General features: G+C 53.2%; 1 protein-coding gene across 1 annotated transcript in view; it reads right to left on the bottom strand.

Moving 5' to 3' along the window:
• The window catches only part of cul3b (cullin 3b), a 123474-nt gene that overhangs the window by 50800 nt on the left and 45243 nt on the right, over nucleotides 1-27431 (bottom strand). Inside the window, exons 2-4 of the mRNA XM_072474517.1 lie at nucleotides 22079-22276; nucleotides 20511-20624; nucleotides 17835-17995 (exon numbers count right to left, since the gene is read on the bottom strand). Coding sequence (XP_072330618.1) covers nucleotides 17835-17995; nucleotides 20511-20624; nucleotides 22079-22276 — 473 coding nt within the window. The remainder of the gene's footprint in view (nucleotides 1-17834; nucleotides 17996-20510; nucleotides 20625-22078; nucleotides 22277-27431) is intronic.

The following is a 27431-nucleotide window of genomic DNA, read 5'->3' as shown; positions in this document are numbered from 1 at the left end:
GACCATGTATATCAGTCCGACCTGTGTGATTAGTTCATCTCTGAGAGTGAAGAATTTGCAGAGCTTGTGGGGAAGCTCGCGAGGACTCAGGCTAGCCTCTCATGATGTCCTGAAGTTGTCTGCATGTGATGTCGACCTGCAGGGCATTTTGAGTTCCTGGATTCTATGAGAGGAAAGCACCTCTATGTCACGGTGTCTATATCTTATGTCTTTCCCATGATCTGCCTGGTATGTAGTGAATAAGGCATGCTGAAGCATCTGCCCCTGCGCACTTCCTCAGCTCCGGCGAAACCAGGACCCCAATTATAGCCATCAACGGAAAGGGCTCTAAACCAACATTTAGGATTGCCGATGTGGTTCCAAAAAGAGACACCCAAAAACCCACCAATTTGGGACAGATTCAGAACATGTGTGTATGATTCATGGACTACTCGAACACTGCTCACACCTATCCTGAGTCCCCACAAAAAAATCGACTCATTCTGGCCTTGGTGAGTGCGCCCTGAACATTACCTTTAATCGAATCAAACTCAACCTCACACAGGATGACATAGCATTCACCCTGAAGAGGGACTCTCTTCACACCTCTTCCTCCAATATTGGTCCCAGCTCCTCCTCCCTCCTGGCCTTAGACAAAGAACAATACAGAACAGTACAGGCTCTACGGCCCAAGATGTTGTGCCGGCCATTTATCCTAATCTCAGATCAACCTAACCTACACCCCTTCAATTTACTGCTGTCCATGTGCCTGTCCAAGAGTTGCTTAAATATCCCTAATGACTCTGACTCCACCACCTCCGCTGGGAGTGCATTCCATGCACCCACCACTCTCTGTGTAAAGAACCTACCTCTCTGACATCTCTCCTATACCTTCCTCCAATCACCTTAAAATTAAGTCCCCTTGTGACAGCCATTTTTGCCCTGACTATCCACTCTATCCATGCCTCTTATCACCTTATACACCTCTATCAAGTCACCTCTCTTCCTTATTCGCTCCAGTGAGAAAAGCCCTAGCTCCCTCAACCTTTCTTCATAAGACATACCCTCCAGTCCAGGCAGCATCCTGGTAAATCTCCTCTGCACCCTCTCCAAAGCATCCACATCCTTCCTATAATGAGGCAACCAGAACTGGATACAATATTCCAAGTGTGGTCTAACCAGGGTTTTATAAAGCTGCAGCAAAACCTCACGGCTCTTAAACTCAATCCCCCTGTTAATGAAAGCCAACACACCATAAGCCTTCTTTTTTTTTTTAAATATAAATTTAGAGTACCCAATTATTTTTTTCCAATTATGGGGCAATTTAGCATGGCCAATCCACTTATCCTGCACATCTGTGGGTTGTGGGGGCGAAATCCACGCAAACACGGGGAGAATGTGCAAACTTCACACGGATAGTGACCCAGACCCGGGATAGAAACCACTGCGCCGCCCCACCATACGCCTTCTTAACAACCCTCTGCTATTGGGACCTGCTCCTCCCCGAAGATCCGTCCAAAATCCCGGACGTGCTGCCTCTCCGATCCTGCGCAGGAAAGAATTCTCTCCAATAAACTAGACAGTGACACAACCAGAAATGTCCTACAAACAAAATCCTGTACCTAGAAGTACCTACACACATCTTCCCCCACCAGTCTTGCTTTCTTCCTCAGCTCCAAGGTGGTAAACCAATCCAACCCCTTCCTACCACCCCCTTCCCCCCACCCCCCCAACATGGCATCTAATCTTGCCGGCTCACATAAATGATTCCTGCAGATAGGAGTCCATCTTGACACTGCCCTCAGCTTAAAATGCTGACGGAGTTGCCGCCATATCTTCAAAGTGGACGAAGAATATTTTGTCGATGCGAACAGCACAGTAGCACAAGTGATTAGCACTGTGGCTTCACAGCGTCAGGGCCCCAGGTTTGTTTCCCTGCTGGGTCACTGTCTGTGCGTTCTCCCATGTCTGTGTGGATTTCCTCCGGGTGCTCCGGTTTCCTCCCACAGTCCAAAGACCTGCAGGTTAGGTGGATTAGCCATGATAAATTGCCCTTAGTGACCAAAAAAGGTTAGGAGGGGTTATTGGGTTACGGGGATAGGGTGGAAGTGAGGGCTTAAGTGGGTCGGTGCAGACTCAATGGGCCGACTGGCCTCCTTCTGCACTGTATGTATTATGTTCAGACACGCCATTGCCAGCGCCTCCAAGCTGGACCCTCTGTGTGACTGCAACTCCAGCCGCACTCAGGTAGTCTCCTGTGCGTCACAGTACCCCAACACCTTCTCCACATTGGCCGCTCAATAATAAAACAACAAATTTGACAGCACCAACCGCCCTCCCTCCCCACCCCCCCCACCTTTCCTTCTGTCAGAACCCCCTCCGAATTAGAGTCCTCCCGCCCATCAAAGCCCGTTATGCGCCGCTCCAACTCCCAAAAAAATGACCTCCGCAGATCCACTGGGAGGCATTAAAATAAAAACAAGAATTGCGGCAAGATGTTCATCTTAATGGATTATACATGGCCTGCCAATGACAAAGAAGGCTGTCCCCACCTCGGTAAATCCGCCCTGACCCCGAGCGCCAGGCTGGTGTAATTTAATTTACGGAGCCACGTCCAATCCCCAGATACCAGAATCTAGTCCTGGCCAGACAGAGTGGAACCCCCCCAACCCAACTCTACCAGAGGGCTAACCACAAAATGCTCACTCGTCCTGTTTCAACACTTGCAGGGCAACCATATATGAAGTTATTACATTTCTGACAAGTGAAGACTAGAGCAAGGAATTCCTTTTTGATCTGGGCATAATGAGTCTCCGTGTCAGTGAGGGCCCTTGATGCAAAAGCCATTCTGGATGCAGACCATGCAAGCCCATGTTGGTAGGTGTCTACTGTTCAGAGTAAAAGTAAAGTCTCCATAGTCTCAGATGACCACAATGTAAGGATCCTACTGTTAATCCCAGTCTGTCCCTTGTTTTTCCTTTTAATTTCTGTTATTCTATTTCAATTTTTGTACCTGGACAATTAATGGGGCCTATGCCTTTAAGTTGGACCTCATCTTTAATTTTTGAAAAAACAGGATGTGTTGTTTGGTCTGACATCAGTGATGACACCTCTTGATGGACTTGATTGGTGGTCAATGAGCTGTTTTACCATTGCCGGGCCTTAGTTGATCTTCGATGCTGATTGGTGCTGACCATTCTGGAATGTTCCTTCCTCTGTGGGACTGCTGGAAGACTTTTCTGCCAGTGGAGATCCCACAGGGCATTCAAAGAAAACAGTATCACAGGCACGAATGTTATAAGTTTTGAGGATTCTTCATCTAAAGGGGTTTACCTGCATTGCGCATCCAAGATGCTAAAGACCTTGGCATTAGGCATTTCAGCTGTTACCTGTTCAGCCATCTTCATACGGTGATACGGTCGGAGCAGTGCCTTGTTTAAGTAAACTGGGTAAATGCAAATCCTGCCGGGCCATTTTTCTTAACTGCAGCCATCCAATTTCTATGGGAACTATGTCACCCAGTATCATCATCCAATGTAGCTCCTTGACTACTTTCTGCTTCATGATTGATGACACTCTTCTCGGAGCACAAACTGTTCCATGCGGATGGTTGGTCTGTCAAAGGCCACATGGGGTCTGGTGCTGCATTTGGGTGTTTGCTTGGACAATACGTTGCACTTTGCTCCAGTGTCAATCTTTACCTTTAGTTTTGCATTGCTGCAAACAATCTTCAGGGTGCTGAAGATCTCTCCCTTCGCTGTGACGGTGTTGACACTCGCACAGTAGTGTTGTTGGTGGCTCAATCACTTGGTTGCTCTGACTGAGCTCCAGCTGTTTACCTTGCAACTGGTTGATACGACAAAGTCCTTGTGCCATACTGCCAACTCCCTGACACCATGCCGAAGTGATGAGCTCCAATGACTGGCGACCAAGGACTCACAAAACAATAGTTTATTCAGTACTCTGTGCAGCTCTTATATGCCTCCACTCTGTCAATGCTCCAGGGAGTACTGAAGCGCTTCTGACATGTGGCCTTTTAAGTAGCTGTGTCATCAAGTGACCACTTGGTCTGCATCAAGAACAAACTCAAACTCATCAGGTGCAACACTATCTACAATCTTTTAAATGGAATAAAAGTCAATCTGATCAATTCGTTCTTCAAATGGTTTTCTGCTCCATAAGCTAGCAAAAAAGAACTGTTACTGTATACTCAAATCACTATTGTTCAAGTCAATCTCTGCCAGTAATGGCTACTGCGGCATTTGTGTCACACTAGCCAAGTCTGTTAGCTTGACTATTAAATATTGCAAACAGCAACTGGAGAAATAAATATAAGATAACAAATATTGTCAGTTTCTGAACTGGTACTTTTTACTTACAAAGGCAGATTGCACAAAGTGGAGCAACAGCTATGATAAACAATACCATGTCAGCAAGTATTTATGATACCAATGAAGAGTTCATATAATATTTTATGAAAGGTACCCAAGTGAGAATCACAACCGAGAGATTGTCGTAGAACTGCACAGTTTTGCACTTAACAATTAGCATACATAATAAAAGTTTCTGGTCAACGCTGCAAAAGGATACCATAACTAGGACAGGAACGTTCCACCTGGATTGAAAAATGCATCTTCCTTGTTTGTAGGTGACAGAATATAACATTTTAACAAAACCTCTTAACTCCTCTTCAATAAAAAAGAGGGGGATAAATTTGCAATGCTTCATTGTTGAGTAAATATTGCAAAAAGTAAACACTTCTTAAAAATAAACTTCTCAACTTATGTCAAACTTACACTTTTTATCAACAAAAGTAATTTGGCAATGTATTCACAATAAGAGTACCAGCCATTCTATTAAAACTGCAAAAAATAGTAATAAACTTCAAACGTTACAGTGTAACTAATGAGCACACTAAGCCTCCCCCAAAGTCAATTGTACGTCAATGTATAGATTATATTGATACAATTGCTAATTTGCTGGCTCTGATGCAACAGAACAGTGTTTACATAATGTATTCCCCTGTTCAATGAGTCTGGCTTCAAGCCACAAAATCGACAGAAGGTACAGACTCTAATATTTGCTCCTATAAAACTTCCTTAACACTTAAATTCTAAAAACTCCTAAACCGCCACTGGCCATGGCAACTTCTCTGCAAACTGTTTTTGAGACGGTGGAAATATATACCAGGAAATAGTTTCAGGTTCCAAATTGAGATAACATAATTTACAATAAATTCTTGTTATTAAAGGACAGCGCACTTCTTACAGAACAAATGCAGTATATTCAAGGGGTTCTTCGAAAGCCATTTTTAAAAATAAATTTAGAGTACCCAATTTTTTTCCCAATTCAGAGGCAATTTAGTGTGCCCAATCCACCTAGCCTGCACATCTTTGGGTTGTGGGGGTGAGACCCACGCAGACATGGGGAGAATGTTCATACTCCACACGGACAGTGACCCCGGGTCCTCAGTGCCGTGAGGCAGCAGTGCTAACCACTGTGCCATCGCAGAAAGCCATTTACACCAAAATTCCCTTCCTTACTCCAGTGAAAGCGGGCAATACATTTCTTGGTAACACTCAGTCCTTAGGTGAATTAGGTCTGGTGTCCTGCTTCCTCAAACTTCAATCTCTTCTTTGCATGAAGGTCTTCATTGTTCTATTTTATTGCTTATCTGTCTGAGGTTTTACAGCAAATTCCATGCAGCAATACAGATTTGTCTTGAAATAACTTGGTTAAGGTAGTAGGCCTCAGGAAGTGATTCCAGAATGCATTGCCCAAGCAACGGAAGGAAAAGTTGCCAACTGTCAAGCAAAGGAAGCAAATGCATAAAAGTTCCACAGCAGTGGAGTGGAGCATAAAGTTCAAGGAGTTGGCGGAGGTTACAGCGAAAGATGAGGTCAGGCAACAAAGGGATGTAAGCATTAATGCCAGACCATCATTGATTTTAGAATATGCATATCTATTCAAATAAAATGTAAATCACTAAATTATCCAATCACAATTCTTTGATCTACCCAGTTTCAGGCAGGAGAATAAATTCTTCAATCCACATAATCTACTTCAGCAGGATTCCCTTGCTTCATTTCTAATAGTTCTGATCCTCCAACTTCCTTCTTGAAACACATCATGGTTTCTTGTTCCATCAGCCATGCTGGTAATTGTTTCATATATTTACCACCCACTTCGAAAAATGTTCGCTTGTATTTTCCTTTTTAGTTGTCTAAAGATCGTAAAGGTCATACTCCGAAATCTTTCATAATTTAAATACTATCATATCCCATCTCAAATTTCTCTTTTGAAGAAAGATCTGCTGATAACAAAATGTTACTCCTGTCAGACAAATGTTATTCAAAAGATTCTACATCAAACCTCATAGGCGACAATTTCTTGCATCTCCAAATTTGTTTCCTCAGTATGAGTCTAATCTTCAAAAATTGCACTACAATGATTAGATCTTCAAAACTATCAACATTGCTATAATTAATAGCTACAACTTAATTCTGCCAAGGTGCAAAAATGAGGTTTTACAAGATTGTGTTTAAACCTTCTCTTTAAATTAAGGTAAAATGAAGTAAAAAGGACTATGTTATCTCTACTGAGTTCTGTCAGACAACAAGCCAGTGTCATTTGGTTACCATGGAGACCAGGGGTCTAGATTATGAGGTGCTGGGAGCAAGGTGCAAAATGTTCACATGTGAAGGCAAAGACAAGAGCAGCTTCTTGAAGCTGCTCTTCAAGTTTGTAGACAGAAAGGGAGAGAGAGCGTGGCAGAGAGAGAGAGACAGAGCGGCAGAGAGAGAGAGAGAGACAGAGCGGCAGAGAGAGAGAGAGAGAGACAGAGCGGCAGAGAGAGAGAGAGACAGAGACAGAGTGGCAGAGAGAGAGAGAGAGAGAGACAGAGCGGCAGGGAGAGAGAGAGAGAGACATAACGGCAGAAAAAGAGAGAGAGAGAGCGGCAGAGAGAGAGAGAGAGAGAGACAGAGACAGTGATAGAGCGGCAGAGAGAGAGAGAGAGAGAGAGAGAGAGACAGAGCGGCAGAGAGAGACAGAGAGAGAGAGCGACAGAGAGAGAGAGCAGCAGAGAGAGAGACAGAGCGGCAGAGAGAGAGAGAGACACCCCGGGCGGCGGGGGGGGGGGGGAGAGACACAAGGGCGGTGGGGAGGGGGGGGGAGGGGGCGGGGGAGAAGAGACACACCCTGGGAGGGGGGGGGGGGGGGACGACACCCCGGGTGGGTGGGGGCGAAAGAGAGAGACACCCCGGGTGAGGGGGGGAGAGACACCCCGGGCGAGGTGGGGAGGGGGGAGCGACACCCCGGGCGAGGTGGGGGGGGGGAACGACGACACCCCGGGCGAGGTGGGGGGGGGGCGAACGATGATACCCCGGGCGAGGTGGGACACCCCGGGCGAGGTGGGGGGGGGGCGAACGATGATACCCCGGGCGAGGTGGGGGGGAAACGACGACACACCGGGCGAGGTGGGAGGGGGGGGGGAAATCGACACCCCGGGCGAGGTGGGAGGGGGGGGGAAAATCGACACCCCGGGCGAGGTGTGTGGGGGGGGGGGGGGGGGAAACGACGACACCCCGGGCGTGGGGGGGAAATGACGACACCCTGGGGAAGGTGGGGGGGGGGGGTGAGGGGGAAGACGACGGCACACCGGGAGAGGTTTTGGGGGGGGGGGGGGGGGGGAACGACGACACCCCGGGCAAGGTGGGGGGACGGCGACGACACCCCGGGCGAGGTGCGGGGGAGAACGACACCCCGGGCGAGGTGGGAGGGGGTGGTGCACGACACCCCGGGCGAGGTGGGGGGACGGACGACACCCCGGGCCAAGTGGGGGGAGGAGACGACATCCCGGGCGAGGTGGGGGACACAACACCCCGGAGAGATGGTGGGGTGGGGGGGGGGGGGGGCACCCCGGGCGAGGTGGGGGGTGGATGACACGCCGGGCGAGGTGGGGAGGAAACGACACGCCGGGCGAGGTGGGGAGGAAACGACACGCCGGGCGAGGTGGGGAGGAAACGACACGCCGGGCGAGGTGGGGAGGAAACGACACGCCGGGCGAGGTGGGGAGGAAACGACACGCCGGGCGAGGTGGGGAGGAAACGACACGCCGGGCGAGGTGGGGAGGAAACGACACGCCGGGCGAGGTGGGGAGGAAACGACACGCCGGGCGAGGTGGGGAGGAAACGACACGCCGGGCGAGGTGGGGAGGAAACGACACGCCGGGCGAGGTGGGGAGGAAACGACACGCCGGGCGAGGTGGGGAGGAAACGACACGCCGGGCGAGGTGGGGAGGAAACGACACGCCGGGGCCGAGGTGGGAGGAAACGACACGCCGGGCGAGGTGGGGAGGAAACGACACGCCGGGCGAGGTGGGGAGGAAACGACACGCCGGGCGAGGTGGGGAGGAAACGACACGCCGGGCGAGGTGGGGAGGAAACGACACGCCGGGCGAGGTGGGGAGGAAACGACACGCCGGGCGAGGTGGGGAGGAACGACACGCCGGGCGAGGTGGGGAGGAAACGACACGCCGGGCGAGGTGGGGAGGAAACGACACGCCGGGCGAGGTGGGGAGGGAAACGACACGCCGGGCGAGGTGGGGAGGGAAACGACAGGTCGGGCGAGGTGGGGGAGGAAACGACAGGTCGGGCGAGGTGGGGAGGAACGACAGGCCGGGCGAGGTGGGGGACGACGACAGGCCGGGCGAGGTGGGGACGACGACAGGCCGGGCGAGGTGGGGACGACGACACCCCGGGCCAGGTGGGGGGGGGGGGGGGGGGGGGGGGGGGAACACCCGGGCCAGGTGGGGGGAACGACACCCGGGCCAGGTGGGGGGGGACGACACCCCGGGCCAGGTGGGGGGGAACGACACCCCCGGGCCAGGTGGGGGGGGAACGACACCCCGGGCCAGGTGGGGGGGAACGACACCCCGGGCCAGGTGGGGGGGAACGACACCCCGGGCCAGGTGGGAGGGACGACACCCCGGGCCAGGTGGGGGGGGGGGAGCGACACCCCGGCCAGGTGGGGGGGGGGGAGCGACACCCCGGGCCAGGTGGGGGGGGGGGGGGAGCGACACCCCGGGCCAGGTGGGGGGTACGACACCCCGGGCCAGGTGGGGGGGAACGACATCCCGGGCCAGGTGGGGGGGGGGAAACGACACCCCGGGCCAGGTGGGGGGGGGGGGGGGGGAACGACACCCGGGCCAGGTGGGGGGGGGGGGGAAACGACACCCGGGCCAGGTGGGGGGGGGGGGGGGGGAAGAGAACGACACCCCGGGCCAGGTGGGGGGGGGGAACGACACCCTGGGCCAGGTGGGGGGGGGGGGAACGACGACACCCCGGGCCAAGGTGGGGGGGGACGGGGGGGGGACGGACGACACCCCGGGCCAGGTTGGGGGGGGGGGGGGGACGACACCCCGGGCCAGGTGGGGGGGGGGGGGGGGGACGACACCCCGGGCCAGGTGGGGGGGAACGACACCCCGGGGCCAGGTGGGGGGGAACGACACCCCGGGCCAGGTGGGGGGGAACGACACCCCGGGCCAGGTGGGGGGGAACGACACCCCGGGCCCAGGTGGGGGGGGGGGAACGACACCCCGGGCCAGGTGGGGGGGGGGGGGAACGACACACCGGGCCAGGTGGGGGGGAACGACACCCCGGGCCAGGTGGGGGGGGGGAGCGACACCCCGGGCAGGTGGGGGGGGGAGCGACACCCCGGGCCAGGTGGGGGGGGGGGAACGACTCCCCGGGCCAGGTGGGGGGGGAACGACACGCCGGGCGAGGTGGGGAGGAAACGACACGCCGGGCGAGGTGGGGAGGAAACGACACGCCGGGCGAGGTGGGGAGGAAACGACACGCCGGGCGAGGTGGGGAGGAAACGACACGCCGGGCGAAGGTGGGGAGGAAACGACACGCCGGGGCGAGGTGGGGAGGAAACGACACGCCGGGCGAGGTGGGGAGGAAACGGACACGCCGGGCGAGGTGGGGAGGAAACGACACGCCGGGCGAGGTGGGGAGGAAACGACACGCCGGGCGAGGTGGGGAGGAAACGACACGCCGGGCGAGGTGGGGAGGAAACGACACGCCGGGCGAGGTGGGGAGGAAACGACACGCGGGCGAGGTGGGGAGGAAACGACACGCCGGGCGAGGTGGGGAGGAAACGACACGCCGGGCGAGGTGGGGAGGAACGACAGTCGGGCGGGTGGGGAGGAAACGACAGGCCGGGCGAGGTGGGGACGACGACAGGCCGGGCGAGGTGGGGACCGACGACAGGCCGGGCGAGGTGGGGACGACGACACCCCGGGCCAGGTGGGGGGGGGGGGGGGGGGGGGGGGAACACCCGGGCCAGGTGGGGGGGAACGACACCCCGGGCAGGTGGGGGGGGAACGACACCCCGGGCCAGGTGGGGGGGAACGACACCCCGGGCCAGGTGGGGGGGGGAACGACACCCCGGGCCAGGTGGGGGGAACGACACCCCGGGCCAGGTGGGGGGGAACGACACCCCGGGCCAGGTGGGGGGAACCGACCACCCCGGGCCAGGTGGGGGGGGGGGGAGCGACACCCCGGGCCAGGTGGGGGGGGGGGAGCGACACCCCGGGCCAGGTGGGGGGGGGGGGGAGCGGACACCCCGGGCCAGGTGGGGGGTACGACACCCCGGGCCAGGTGGGGGGGAACGACATCCCGGGCCAGGGTGGGGGGGGGGAAACGACACCCGGGCCAGGTGGGGGGGGGGGAGGGAACGACACCCCGGGCCAGGTGGGGGGGGGGGGGAAACGACACCCGGGCCAGGTGGGGGGGGGGGGGGGAAGAGAACGACACCCCGGGCCAGGTGGGGGGGGGGAACGAACCCTGGGCCAGGTGGGGGGGGGGGGGAACGACGACACCCCGGGCCAGGTGGGGGGGGGGGGGGGGACGGACGACACCCCGGGCCAGGTTGGGGGGGGGGGGGGGGGGACCGACACCCCGGGCCAGTGGGGGGGGGGGGGGGGGACGACACCCCGGGCCAGTGGGGGGGAACGACACCCCGGGCCAGGTGGGGGGGAACGACACCCCGGGCCAGGTGGGGGGGGGGAACGTCACCCCGGGCCAGGTGGGGGGGGGGGGAACGACACCCCGGGCCAGGTGGGGGGGGGAACGACACCCCCGGGCCAGGTCGTGGGGGGGGGGAGCGACACCCCGGGCCAGGTGGGGGGGGGGGAGCGACACCCCGGGCCAGGTGGGGGGGGGGAACGACACCCCGGGCCAGGTGGGGGGGGGGGGAACGACTCCCCGGGCCAGGTGGGGGGGAACGACACCCCGGGCCAGGTGGGGGGGGGGGAACGACACCCGGGCCAGGTGGGGGGGGGAACGACACCCGGGCCAGGTGGGGGGGGGAACGACACCCCGGGCCAGGTGGGGGGGGGGGAAAACGACACCCCGGGCCAGGTGGGAGAGGGACGACACCCCGGGCCAGGTGGGGGGGACGACACCCCGGGCCCCAGGTGGGGCGAGACGACACCCCGGGGCAGGTGGGGGGGGGGACACCCCGGGTGAGATGGTGGGGGGGGGGGGGGGGGGGGGGGGGGGGGGAGGTGGGGGGCGGACGACACCCCGGGCGAGGTGGGGAGGAAACGACACGCCGGGCGAGGTGGGGACGACGACAGGCCGGGCGAGGTGGGGACGTCGACACGCCGGGCGAGGGTGGGGACGACGACACGCCGGGCGAGGTGGGGGGGAAAACGACACCCCGGGCGAGGTGGGGGGGAAAACGACACCCCGGGCCAGGTGGGGGGGGAAACGACACCCGGGCCAGGTGGGGGGGAAACGACACCCCGGGCCAGGTGGGGGGGGAAAACGACACCCCGGGCCAGGTGGGAGGGGAAACGACACCCCGGGCCAGGTGGGGGGAGGGAAACGACACCCCGGGCCAGGGTGGGGGGGGGGAAACGACACCCCCGGGCCAGGTGGGGGGGGGGAAACGACACCCCGGGCCAGGTGGGGGGGAAACGACACCCCGGGCCAGGTGAGGGGGAACGACACCCTGGGCAAGGGGGTGGGAAACTACACCCCGGGCCGGGGGGGGGGGGGGAAATACGACACCCTGGGCGAGTAAGGGGGGGGGAGAACAACACACCGGGCGAGTGGGGGGGGGAATACGACAACGCGGGCGTTTGGGGGGAATCGACACCCCGGGCAAGGTGGGGGAGGAACGAGACCTCGGTCCCCGGTCCTGGCCTTTGGGGGGGGGGGGGGATACGACACCAAGGGCGAGTGGGTGGGGGGGGGGGGGGAAGAAAGAGAGAACGACACCCCGGGAGAGTTAGGGGATACTTCGAGCAAGGAAGGGGGGGGGGGGGAGACGAACACCTCGGGCGAAGGGGGGATGGGGAGGGACGCACACACCTCGGGCGGGGAGGGACGCACACACCTCGGGCGAGGGAGGGACGCACACACCTCGGGCGAGGGAGGGACGCACACACCTCGGGCGAGGGAGGGACGCACACACCTCGGGCGAGGGAGGGACGCACACACCTCGGGCGAGGGAGGGACGCACACACCTCGGGCGAGGGAGGGACGCACACACCTCGGGCGAGGGAGGGACGCACACACCTCGGGCGAGGGAGGGACGCACACACCTCGGGCGAGGGAGGGACGCACACACCTCGGGCGAGGGAGGGACGCACACACCTCGGGCGAGGGAGGGACGCACACACCTCGGGCGAGGGAGGGACGCACACACCTCGGGCGAGGGAGGGACGCACACACCTCGGGCGAGGGAGGGACGCACACACCTCGGGCGAGGGAGGGACGCACACACCTCGGGCGAGGGAGGGACGCACACACCTCGGGCGAGGGAGGGACGCACACACCTCGGGCGAGGGAGGGACGCACACACCTCGGGCGAGGGAGGGACGCACACACCTCGGGCGAGGGAGGGACGCACACACCTCGGGCGAGGGAGGGACGCACACACCTCGGGCGAGGGAGGGACGCACACACCTCGGGCGAGGGAGGGACGCACACACCTCGGGCGAGGGAGGGACGCACACACCTCGGGCGAGGGAGGGACGCACACACCTCGGGCGAGGGAGGGACGCACACACCTCGGGCGAGGGAGGGACGCACACACCTCGGGCGAGGGAGGGACGCACACACCTCGGGCGAGGGAGGGACGCACACACCTCGGGCGAGGGAGGGACGCACACACCTCGGGCGAGGGAGGGACGCACACACCTCGGGCGAGGGAGGGACGCACACACCTCGGGCGAGGGAGGGACGCACACACCTCGGGCGAGGGAGGGACGCACACACCTCGGGCGAGGGAGGGACGCACACACCTCGGGCGAGGGAGGGACGCACACACCTCGGGCGAGGGAGGGACGCACACACCTCGGGCGAGGGAGGGACGCACACACCTCGGGCGAGGGAGGGACGCACACACCTCGGGCGAGGGAGGGACGCACACACCTCGGGCGAGGGAGGGACGCACACACCTCGGGCGAGGGAGGGACGCACACACCTCGGGCGAGGGAGGGACGCACACACCTCGGGCGAGGGAGGGACGCACACACCTCGGGCGAGGGAGGGACGCACACACCTCGGGCGAGGGAGGGACGCACACACCTCGGGCGAGGGAGGGACGCACACACCTCGGGCGAGGGAGGGACGCACACACCTCGGGCGAGGGAGGGACGCACACACCTCGGGCGAGGGAGGGACGCACACACCTCGGGCGAGGGAGGGACGCACACACCTCGGGCGAGGGAGGGACGCACACACCTCGGGCGAGGGAGGGACGCACACACCTCGGGCGAGGGAGGGACGCACACACCTCGGGCGAGGGAGGGACGCACACACCTCGGGCGAGGGAGGGACGCACACACCTCGGGCGAGGGAGGGACGCACACACCTCGGGCGAGGGAGGGACGCACACACCTCGGGCGAGGGAGGGACGCACACACCTCGGGCGAGGGAGGGACGCACACACCTCGGGCGAGGGAGGGACGCACACACCTCGGGCGAGGGAGGGACGCACACACCTCGGGCGAGGGAGGGACGCACACACCTCGGGCGAGGGAGGGACGCACACACCTCGGGCGAGGGAGGGACACACACACCTCGGGCGAGGGAGGGACACACACACCTCGGGCGAGGGAGGGACACACACACCTCGGGCGAGGGAGGGACACACACACCTCGGGCGAGGGAGGGACACACACACCTCGGGCGAGGGAGGGACACACACACCTCGGGCGAGGGAGGGACACACACACCTCGGGCGAGGGAGGGACACACACACCTCGGGCGAGGGAGGGACACACACACCTCGGGCGAGGGAGGGACACACACACCTCGGGCGAGGGAGGGACACACACACCTCGGGCGAGGGAGGGACACACACACCTCGGGCGAGGGAGGGACACACACACCTCGGGCGAGGGAGGGACACACACACCTCGGGCGAGGGAGGGACACACACACCTCGGGCGAGGGAGGGACACACACACCTCGGGCGAGGGAGGGACACACACACCTCGGGCGAGGGAGGGACACACACACCTCGGGCGAGGGAGGGACACACACACCTCGGGCGAGGGAGGGACACACACACCTCGGGCGAGGGAGGGACACACACACCTCGGGCGAGGGAGGGACACACACACCTCGGGCGAGGGAGGGACACACACACCTCGGGCGAGGGAGGGACACACACACCTCGGGCGAGGGAGGGACACACACACCTCGGGCGAGGGAGGGACACACACACCTCGGGCGAGGGAGGGACACACACACCTCGGGCGAGGGAGGGACACACACACCTCGGGCGAGGGAGGGACACACACACCTCGGGCGAGGGAGGGACACACACACCTCGGGCGAGGGAGGGACACACACACCTCGGGCGAGGGAGGGACACACACACCTCGGGCGAGGGAGGGACACACACACCTCGGGCGAGGGAGGGACACACACACCTCGGGCGAGGGAGGGACACACACACCTCGGGCGAGGGAGGGACACACACACCTCGGGCGAGGGAGGGACACACACACCTCGGGCGAGGGAGGGACACACACACCTCGGGCGAGGGAGGGACACACACACCTCGGGCGAGGGAGGGACACACACACCTCGGGCGAGGGAGGGACACACACACCTCGGGCGAGGGAGGGACACACACACCTCGGGCGAGGGAGGGACACACACACCTCGGGCGAGGGAGGGACACACACACCTCGGGCGAGGGAGGGACACACACACCTCGGGCGAGGGAGGGACACACACACCTCGGGCGAGGGAGGGACACACACACCTCGGGCGAGGGAGGGACACACACACCTCGGGCGAGGGAGGGACACACACACCTCGGGCGAGGGAGGGACACACACACCTCGGGCGAGGGAGGGACACACACACCTCGGGCGAGGGAGGGACACACACACCTCGGGCGAGGGAGGGACACACACACCTCGGGCGAGGGACACACACACCTCGGGCGAGGGCACACCTCGGGCGAGGGGTGGGGGCACACCTCGGGCGAGGGGTGGGGGCACACCTCGGGCGAGGGGTGGGGGCACACCTCGGGCGAGGGGTGGGGGCACACCTCGGGCGAGGGGTGGGGGCACACCTCGGGCGAGGGGTGGGGCACACCTCGGGCGAGGGGTGGGGCACACCTCGGGCGAGGGGTGGGGCACACCTCGGGCGAGGGGTGGGGGCACACCTCGGGCGAGGGGTGGGGACACACCTCGGGCGAGGGGACACACCCCGGGCCAGGGAGGGGGGGACACACCCCGGGCCAGGGAGGGGGGACACACCCCGGGCCAGGGAGGGGGGACACACCCCGGGCCAGGGAGAGGGGACACACCCCGGGCCAGGGAGAGGGGGGACACCCCGGGCGAGGGAGAGGGGGGACACCCCGGGCGAGGGAGAGGGGGGACACCCCGGGCGAGGGAGAGGGGGGACACCCCGGGCGAGGGAGAGGGGGGACACCCCGGGCGAGGGAGAGGGGGGACACCCCGGGCGAGGGAGAGGGGGGACACCCCGGGCGAGGGAGAGGGGGGACACCCCGGGCGAGGGAGAGGGGGGACACCCCGGGCGAGGGAGAGGGGGGACACCCCGGGCGAGGGAGAGGGGGGACACCCCGGGCGAGGGAGAGGGGGGACACCCCGGGCGAGGGAGAGGGGGGACACCCCGGGCGAGGGAGAGGGGGGACACCCCGGGCGAGGGAGAGGGGGGACACCCCGGGCGAGGGAGAGGGGGGACACCCCGGGCGAGGGAGAGGGGGGACACCCCGGGCGAGGGAGAGGGGGGACACCCCGGGCGAGGGAGAGGGGGGACACCCCGGGCGAGGGAGAGGGGGGACACCCCGGGCGAGGGAGAGGGGGGACACCCCGGGCGAGGGAGAGGGGGGACACCCCGGGCGAGGGAGAGGGGGGACACCCCGGGCGAGGGAGAGGGGGGACACCCCGGGCGAGGGAGAGGGGGGACACCCCGGGCGAGGGAGAGGGGGGACACCCCGGGCGAGGGAGAGGGGGGACACCCCGGGCGAGGGAGAGGGGGGACACCCCGGGCGAGGGAGAGGGGGGACACCCCGGGCGAGGGAGAGGGGGGACACCCCGGGCGAGGGAGATGGGGGGGACCCCGGGCGAGGGAGATGGGGGGGACCCCGGGCGAGGGAGGGTGGCAGAGAGAGATAGTCAGATAGACAGACTGAGAGAGAGAGAGAGAGCGAGAGATAGCTATATTGGAGACTAATTGCTGCAACTGGTGTGGTCAGCAAACAGAAGGTGGGTATAAGTTATCTGTATGTTACCAGGCAGTGTTTGCAAGGAGACAGTCTCTAGTTGAAGACACGCATTCAGTCGCAATTTAATATTTCAAAGATTTGTCCTGACAAGGCTGGAGAAAAGAAAAAGGCTTCAGTTGACTTTACTGCTGACAGTCGGTTTGAAAATTTTGCAAAATCTGTGGGCGGTGCTTTGACTTTATTCAGCATTACGATTCTTGAGAAACTGGGATGTATGAAACATTGGAAGGTGGCAGTGGCTGTGGACCGTTTTCTATAAAAGACTATGTTACGGTGTAAAACATGGTCTAATGCATGTGTATGTGGCGTGGGTCACTTTAAAGCATCAATAAGGGCTAACATTTCTGTCGATCACAAGGGAATCTTTAGTTGAAATTAATTTTAGTTGGTTTGTTTTCATTTTAATACTTTAAATCATTTAGTCAGTCACTGGGAATTCAAATTGCTTGATCAAAGTTATCGGTTTCTACAGTGATCATAACAGCCAAGATAGCACTGAAATCAACAAGTTAATTTGGCCATATCTTGAAAGCATAATAAAATATAATCTAGTTTAGTAAGTTTATTTTTCACTTTCTTTCATAACGTGTGGGCATCTCTAACAAGGCCGGCATTTGTTGCCCATCCCTAGCTGCCCTTGAATTGATCGGATTAGGCCATTTTAGAAGGAAAGGAAGAGTCATGTGGGTCTGGAGTCAGATTAGATAAGGATGACAGATTTCTTTCCCTTAAGGACATCAGTGAACCAAAACGGATTTTATGACAACTGACAACAGTTTCATGGTCACCATTACTGAGCCTAGCTTTCAATTCCAGATTTTATTAATTGAATTCAAATTCTATCAACTACCATGATGGGATTTGAGCCTATGTCCTCATAGCATTCACCTGGACCTCTGAATTACTAGTCTAGGTGAAGTTACGACAATGTCAGTGTCCGTCTGTCCACTCCCTCTCTCTCCCCACCCCCCCCTTTTCAACAGAAACAAGTAGGTCAATACATGCCGTTGTGTTCCAAGCAGCTCCGAAGCACTGGTACCAAATAACAAGTGATTGTCTTGATTTACCTGTCCACTACCTCTCCTTTCCTCTCCCTTGCAATCATATCCAGGAGAGTCTGACGTAGGTGGTCTCGGATGCAACCATAACGCACTACCTGATCTCTGAAAATGATCAAGCCCAAGTTGTAAACATTCTCTACGTTATTCTGCTGTACATACACACGATCCTGCAAAGGAGAATAAAATAAAAATTACAATAATTTGAGTGCAATTTTTAACCAGTGACCAATTCATTTCGAGTAGTTATAGCATATTTTATTCCAGTTTAACAAAATAGAATTGCTAGCAAGTCGTATGCCCCAAAATGTTACTGTCCAATTTCTAGCATATGGCAGGCTGGCCTGTGGGATCACAACGTAAAACCTTTGCTGTATATAGTAAATACCATCACACTGTACATGCAGCATATCTTTATCCAAAGTGAAATGAATAGCACACTACGATACATAAATGCCCAAAACATCATTTTCAAAACGTGATCCAACAATTTCTTATGCTGAGAGAGAGAGAGAGAGAGAGAGAGAGAAGGGGATTAAGATTGGATGAACCCAAACAATTTTGGGGAAAGAAGCTTTCATTATGCAATTAAGTTAGAATAGCTATGAATATTGAATGAATACCATAGCCTGGATCTCCGCCCCACAAATGAAGCGCACGGCATCCCTCAGAGAGCTCGGCTACAGTCCGTGTGGAGTTTGCACATTCTCCCCATGTCTGTGTGGGTCTCACCCTCACAACCCAAAAGATATGCAAGGTAGGAGAATTGGCCATGCTAAATTGCCCCTTAATTGGCAAATAAAAAATTGGATACTCTAAATTTATTTTAAAAATAAAATATTTCCCCAAATAAACTTCCCTGCTGCTCAGGTCTTCAAGTTTGAATTGGTATATAAATGTATCATGGAAGGTGTAGCTTTCACTCGGCTTCTATAATGTTACAATATCTGGAGTGCATCTCAACCAGAGAGAAAATAACTGGGGTGTTCCAGCTCATGTGTGTGCATAAATTATCCACAGAGAGAGAGGGGAATGAATCATGAGAGTTACGCTTCTTTTCAATGGAACTACAATACTTTATATAGTATACTTTATATAGTGACAAACAGGCCAAAAGTTCACAGGAATGAACAACAGAAAACAAATTAAAAAAATTAATGGACAGGGTTCAATCATTTTAAAAGAAATCTGTTCATAGGATTTGGGTATCGCTGGAAAGGCCAGCAAATACTGCTCATCCCTAATCGTGCTCGATAATGTGCTGCTCAGCCATCTACTTATACCTCTGCAGTCTAAATGGTGTAGATACACCCAGTGTTGTTAGGAAGGGAGTTATATGATGTTGATTCAGCCACAGTGAAGAAACAGAAATCTATTGCCAAGTCAGGATGGTATGCAACCAAAGAACATGGTGTTCCCAGCTTTGATTACAGCTTAAGCAAGAATTGAAAGTACACGATGGAAAAGTAGAAAACAAAATCAAGCTGACATAACTAAATGGAAAAGATGAAGTTTGGGAGAAGGAAAGGAATGAAGCTGATGAACTGGATAACTGTCTTGCAAAAATTGCATAATACATATATTTGAGGCAAAAATTAGTAGCAAACAGATATTGAAAACCCAAAGCCAATTTCTACCAACCATTTATTTTTATACAGAAACCTACAAGTAGTAGTTAGTGATTTATGACATTCAATTAAAATTCAGACGATGAATTGCATTAAATTACGGCAATGATACTTTTCAACAATTGAAGCTGCTAACACCTTTCTACACCAACTCGCAAAGATCTGAGGCCGTGTTTTTCTAGAACTATTCCATTTACATTTTTTGTTACTAAATAAGGAAGATTGGTCTCACTAGATTTGAAGAATTAACATTCGACTAATCACAAAAGCACACATCAGTATAACACAAAAGCAATATGGTTACACCGTGTAAAATGTAAACACTGACAAATTTATATTATCCATATTTTATGATACCATGGTAATCATACAAAATTTTAAAACTTTTTCCACTTTAAATAGTGTCCTAACAGTTTCTGCAAGTGACAAATCAGATTTCACCCATGCACAAAAGGTTCATCCATTTCAAACATTGACCAAAGTTCAGGTGGTCTTTTTTCTGCATGTGTGAGTTGATAAAGGAATCACGAATGAGATTGCAATGACAAAGTAATTATTCAAACAAAACTGATCATCCTAGCTTATTAATATTTCTCATTTAGCTCCAAATTAATGTATTAACAGTTATGCAATTTTATAGAGGGACTGGACACCTTATCCAGTGTCCCAAAATCCAGGAGGACCTGAAAACTGGCTGAATTCGAAGCTGGTGCCCTGGGTAGCAATTTGAATACAACCCCACAACCCTTTTCTTAAATTTCATAATTTACATATTATAAGTACAAAGAGCGAAATCCATAAAATCCCTAAATCTGGCACGCTTGGTCCCGAGCTTCCTGGATACAGGATCCGGTACCTATACAGCAAGTGACAAATTGAGATCGTGTGGCTAAGTAATTCCATTAGACCCCTCACTCACTGATTTTTCCCGCTCTAATGGTTCCAAAAACAGATTATTTCCACAATTCTACAAATTGTGAAAGTGATTTAAAGTATAGTGGAAGGAGGTAGAATTTTATTAGTTCTAGTTAAAAGATATTGATGAAGGCCTACCCACCATGTACATGAGGATGTCTCTTATCATCACCATTGCTGTCTGATGGTCGTTCCAAGCTTGATTTAAGGTCTGTAGAAAGTTATTATTTAACGAGTTCAACACATCTTCTCGTACCTGTAAAAGCAAGATTTAGTTAGTTTGCATGGGTAATCTTTATGGTACTAGTATCCATTAGTAGAACTATTAATAACTAACCATTAAATGCAATCAAGTCAAATTATCAAACTGCAGACATACGGAGTAAAAATCATCTTATTCTACCATTCAATATTGAATATTAAATGAAGGGAAAGATTATAACATTAAGTGAGTGGTGGGCAACCTGCAGCCTGGGGGCCACATGTGGCCCATCAGGGTTGTGTGTGCAGCCCACAAGATATTTTGCTGACCGCTGCCCACGCAGAGTTGCCACATTCCACTTGTTTCCACGCACGTAGCTTTTTCCTATCGGTATAAATGAAGTGATACGCACGTACGCAGGGCAAAAAAAGTCAGGTGCATGCTGATTGCACACACCATTAACTGTGAGAGCTGTGTTCTCACTCTGCGTCCAATCAAGCGTAAATATTTATTTTGTTGTTATCACTTGAAATTGAAGACAGTTCTATTAATACATGAACGAAAAAGCATTTTCTATAACTTGTGAAATATTGTGCATTAAATGCATTCAATCTTATTCAAGGGTCATAGTTAGGGACCATGCCAGATTTTAATATTGCGGCCCCTGAGATGGAGGAGGGCCACTCAGTGGCCCGCTCACAAGCCTAGGTTGCCCATCACTGCATAAGCACTCACATCCACATCCCTGATCCAGAGTTCCTCATTGATGAAATAACTTGTTATGGGGCAGGTTTTAGAAAACTCCAAAGTATATCATGGAGTTTACCTAACCTACAACTTTTAATAGATTTTGGTTATGAGGAGCACAAGGGCCTACTTTCCAGGTGTTATGCAACAGGGACCTTAAATATTTTAAAACAAAACAATGTTTATTCTATGAATTCAGTTAACATTTTATAAACACACAGTAAACATTCTATCAACTACCAACACAACTACCCCCCACAGATATAGTACTCTATATGTAATCCTTAATAACTTTCTTAACAACATCCATAAGCCAAACTGCCTTTTTAACAAAGCAGTAGGTATAAATTCTTTACACAAGACAGTTATCACTTTCAAATTATCAAGTGATCTGGACACTTTTTAAACATACAGAGAGAGGGATAAAATGAACCTTCCTTGTCTGAATTCAGCTTTCAACTGCCTAAAAATGAAAGTAAAACACAAAGCCACAAACAGCTTCCAGCTCAAAACAAAAGTAAAAGCCAGAGACACAACCCAGCTCCACCCACACAATGACATACCTGCTGCTATTTGATAAACACCCATTACTTAAAGGTACACTCCCATGAAAAACTTTACCTTATTGTTTAATATGGTTCTTTGCTCAAATTTAGACAGTGGGATTTATAAATTTATCTAAAATCAAAGTGAACTTCAACTTTTCTCACAAAATACTGAATTACTTTTTAAGTTTCTTAATTTGAAAAAGGCACACATACCTTATTGATCAGATGTTCAGTTACAACTTCTCTCAGTCCAGTATATAATTTCTCACCATGCTTATGCAATACCATTGTATACGCATTTCTGTAGAGTTCCTCAAAACTGAGCCCACTATTATTTTTGCGCTGAATCTCTTGGATAGCATTCTTCAATAAGTCCCAGATACTATTTACATATTTCTCATCCATAGTCATCTGCAAGGCAAAATTCACATAAAATTACAAATTTAAAATTTCAACATTTCAAGTGCAATGAGGATTTGGGAGAAAATTCTACACTTTTCAGGACATGGCAGCTGAAGGCATGATTTCCAATCATGGCACCATGAAAATTGGAGATGTGCAGAACAGCAGAATTGAAGAAGAGCAGGGGTTGGGTGTTGTGAGGCTGGAAGATGTTACCACTTTAGCGAGGGATGAGAAGTTTAAAATCAAGACACTGCCTGTCTGGGAGCCAATGTAGATCAGCGAGGACAAAGGTGATGAGTGAATGGGACTTGGTGTGAGTTTTGGATGAGTTCATGTTTGCAGAGGATACAAAGGAGTGTGGTTTAATATTAAATCTTTCATAAATAAAAAGAAACAGGAGTAGACCATTTGGCACTTTGACCCCTCAGTACAATTGTGGTTGATCTATGTTAACTCAACTTTTATGCCCACTTCCCAGATCCCTCAATTTTCTGAGAGAATACGAATCTCTCTCAGTCTTGAGTATACACAACACTTGATCATCCACAGCCCTCTGGAGTAGGCAATTCCAAAGATTCAAGGCAAAGATTCCTTAAATATGGGGCCCAAAACTGCACACAGTACTCCAGGTGTTGGCTCAGCAAAGCCTTGTACAATTGTAGATAGAATACCCCAAAACCCTTGTAACAAAGACCAACGTGTCATTTGCCTTCCAAATTGTTTGCTGTACCTGCAAGCTAACTGTTGTGTGTGTTCCTTGTACGAGTAACATCCAAGTTTCTCTGAAAATCAACATTTTAAAATTTCACACTTTTTAAAACATATTCTGGTTTCCTATCTTACTACAAAATGAAGAATCTCACATGAAACTCCATCTTCTAACTTATTGCCCACTCACAACCTTTCTATATCTCTTCCAGCTTCTCGGTTTCTTTTTCAGAGCATTGTGTCATTAGCAAACTGAGGTACGTTTGTTGCTGGTCTCTTCAATTAATTAATTAATATAGATTGTTATTAGCTGAGGCCCCAACACTACTCCTTGCAGCACTCCACCAGTTACAGTCTGCCAACTTGAAAACATTGTTTATCCTAAGCTTCTACTTCCTCTCCCATGTCCAATCATCCATCCATGCTAATGTATAACTCCAAAATCCAGGAACCCTTATCTTGAGTGTTATTTTTTAAGTGGCACCTTATCAAGCGCTTTTTAGAAATCCAAGCTTACAATATCTACTGGTTCCTTTTTAATCGACCATGCTCGTTATATCCTCAAAAAACTAATACATTTGTCAAAACTGATTTCCCTTTCACAAAACTATTTTGACTTTGTTACTGTGATTGGTTAGGTCTTCCTTAATATCTGATCCCAGCAGCTCCTCAACAACCGGTATCAGATTAACTGGTCTGAAATTCCCAATTTTCTCTCTCACTCCTTTCTTGAATAGAGTTACATTCGCTAACTACCAATCTGCTGGGACTGTTCCAGATTTAGAGAATTCTAGAAAACCAACATCAGCATAATTGGTGATTCGGAATAACAAGAATCAGAAAAGGAAGGTGGGAGTCGTTAATACCCTAATCATATTGTTGGACAGAGCATTAAGCAACAAATTATTGGAACTTGTAACAAAGGCAGTGCAATAATCATTGGGGACTTTATATTTCATATAGTCTGCACCAGTGTTTCCCAAACATTCCCAGCCACAAAACCATTTTGACCTCCCAAGACTACTGAAGGAACCCTTGGGAAACATTCTTATGAATTGAAGAACCAACCCACAAAATAGATTGTTTTCACACAATGGATATGGATACAAACATAGAAAAGACTTCTACAAATTAGGTTTTTTATGTTTATATGTTTACTATAATTAAAAAGTTATTTATTAAAAATGTTAGGTCTTCCCCACTCCCATCTCGCTGGCCCCAACCTCTCCCACCCCTGGCCCTTGCCGGCCACACTTTCCCCTACCCCCACTCGCAGGCACTGCTTTCCTCCCCTCTCGCAGACCACCTCTCTCCCGCTCCCTTCTGGAGAAGCCAGCTCTGACTGAATGAGCTGGAAACAGCACAAAACTCAATTTGTATCGATCTGCGTGGGCTGGAACCCAGAGGTTCCGTGGTACCCAGATTGGGAACCACTTGTCTGGACAAATAAAATTGGCAAAAGTAATCTGGAAGACAAGCCTATGGAATCCTTTTGTGTGAATTTCAAGGAATTAGCTGGGGATAAAGCTATCATAGATCTCGTATTGTGCAATAAGACCCATTTTAATTCACAATTTCACAGTAAAAGAAACTCTGCAAAAAGTGATCACAATATAATTGAATTCCATATTCAGTTTGAAAACAAAATTCACCATCCAGTCCAATCTTAAATTTAACAACAAAAATCTTAAATAAAAACCATTACATAGGTTGTGAGGGAGGGTGACCAAGATTGATTAGATAAACAGGCCAAGAGGTATTACAGTAAATAAAGAGAGAAACATTTAAAAGAACAATTCAAAATGTTTAATGAAAACATTAATAAACTCAGCAAGCAAGATCCATCTATGATTCACAAGGGAAGTTTCATAAAAGCAGTTTATAACGTTCCAAAGAATAGTAGTAAGACCGAAGATTGAAAGAAGAGGAAAGTAAACTAGCCAGGAATATAAAAGCAGATTGCAAGAGATTTTACAACACATTTTTTTTTTTTTTTTAAAAAGAGGGGAAAACAGCTAAAGTAGACATTGGTCCTTGAGGGGCAGAGGTAGGAAAACTATCATGGGGAATGAGGAAATGGCAGACATTGATGAATATTTTGCTGTCCTCACAGTAGGCAACACAAGTTACATACCAGAAGGAAGAATAACCAACTAGCTGATAACTTAAGGTCAGAAAAAATATTGGGGAAAATTAAGGAACTATAAGGTGAGAAACATCTGATGGCTCTCCAGCTGAAAGGGGCAGCTGCAGATTGTGGATGCATACTTCCTGACCTACTCAGCCAAGATCCTTTGTCACTAATGTCCTTGCATTATAATTAATTAGGGCTCCTCCATCTTTTGATTCTCTGGAATATTTACTTCCTATCCTTAGTGACCATGTACACATGTCACTGTAATAGTGATTAGATGTAAACCATTTGTCTCTACTTGGGCTGCTAGTTTATCAGCCTTATTACCAGTAGATTGTGAATATTATTCTTTGCATGGACCTTATTCGCTGATGCACTTTACCGTTAAACTCTATTCTGTGTTGTCACACTCTACTTGACTTTACCCAAATCACTGTCGTGCTCTACTGCCTTGATTTTTCCTTTTAGACTTCTATATCGCTCACCAATCTATCCCTCCCCATGGCTTTTTAGCTTAAAGCCCTGGTTATATGATTTGCCAGGACACTTATCCCAGTTTAAATGTAGTCCATCCACCCAATTGAACTGCTCCCTCCTTCCCAGTACTGATACCAGCGCCCTACAAATTTAAAACAACTTCGTTCCACACCATTCTTTGAGCCACGTTTAATTGTTTAATCTGTTTGACTTTATGCCAATTGCTCAGCTAACAATCCAGAGATTAGCACCTTTGACATTCTGCATTTTAATATGGACCCTAACTCCTCAAATTCTCTCAACAGAATATCAATCTTAGATCTCCTATGACAGTGCTGCTTCCGGATGTGGAAGGGGAGGGAAGAATTGGAGATATATACAAGTAGCTGGGGGAGCGGGTGGTGGAGAAATGGAAGCGGAGTTAGGAGGAGAGATCAATTGAGGAGTATGGAGTCAGGCACTGTGTAGGTAGGGTAAACGGGATCTTCTCTTGTGCAAGGATGAGCCTGATACAGTTTAGGTGGGGTTGCATATGACTTGGGCGAGAATGAGTGGGTTCTTTCAGGGGGTAGCAGATGAGTGCGAGAAGAATGGGCGGGGGGTCAGCGGATCACATGCACAAGTTTTGGGGTTGCGAAAAATTGGGAAGATTCTTGGCGGGAGTCTTAGCCAGTTTAGTGGAGGAGGAGGTGGATCTGGACTATTTGGTGGTGATATTTGGGGTTTCATAGAAGCCGGAGCTCAGGAAGAAGAGGAAGGCCGATGTCTTTGCCTTTGCCTGTCTGATTGCACAGCGGCAAATTTTCTGGAGTGGTTGTCGACATCGCCACTGGAGGTAGCAGCTTGGTTGGGTGACCTGTACGACTTCCTGCAATTAGAGATAAAGTTTAGTTAGGGGGCTCTTCACGGGGGGTTTGAGGAAAGGTGGGGGATATTTGTGACCGTGTTTGATGGGCTCTTTGTCGCAGGGGGGAGTGAGAGAGGGGAAAAGTCTGTACAGACTGTAAAGTTGATTGTTGGCAAGTATGTTTTCCGGGGTAACCCGTTTTGATACAGGCTTGTAATCTCCTATGACAGTGTTCCTATGAGGACCACAAGGTTCTCCCACTCCAAACTTTGTCTCTAGTTGCAAGGAGATGTCTCTAACCTGGCACCGGGCATGGAACACAGCCTTCAGAGCACTGTCGGAGCTGCTGAGAATATTATCTATTCCACTTGCTGTACTGTTCTCTATCACTTCCAGATTCTTGGTGGCTCACCGCTGCCACTTGAATGGCTTCATGGTGTTATAGTTTGTTTGCACACCCACCCTGCTGTCCTTGTGGTCATCGAAATAGGTAACTAGGACCAGGTTAAAACCAAGGGCCGGCTTCTGTTGGTGGCATGGAGGAGGAGGTCGTGCACTAGGTAGCTCCCGTCAGGGTACTTGGTTTTTGACCATTTCTGCCCGGTTCCCAGGGCTTTTTGGTGGACAAACTCTACCCGCATGAAAGTAGAAGAAACCTACTGTTGAAGAGTGTGAAAAAAATCTGGAACTAAGAAGTCTGCGGGTGGAAATTCTTCGACTGCCACAAAGGCTTCGTGTTGAGCTTCAGCAGGTAAGATGGCAGCTCCGGCGGTGGCGACCGCCCCAATCGCGGCAGACATGTTAACTGGAGAACTGGCTCCTGAATTCGAAAAGCATTTTGAGAGTCAACGGAGAGTGAGGTTTGAAACCCTCCGTAAAGCGATTGAGGTGGTGCTGGGTCATGTCCGAGAAAAGTTGGAAAGCTGTGAAGCAGCATGGTGAGGTGCTGAAGGGGGTGGAGATGGCTCTGTAAAGGCTCAGTGACCAAATTACCT

This window comes from Scyliorhinus torazame, chromosome 14 (genome assembly GCF_047496885.1).
Source record: "Scyliorhinus torazame isolate Kashiwa2021f chromosome 14, sScyTor2.1, whole genome shotgun sequence".
NCBI lineage: Eukaryota > Metazoa > Chordata > Chondrichthyes > Carcharhiniformes > Scyliorhinidae > Scyliorhinus > Scyliorhinus torazame.
This window is presented reverse-complemented; position numbering and strand designations above follow the sequence as displayed.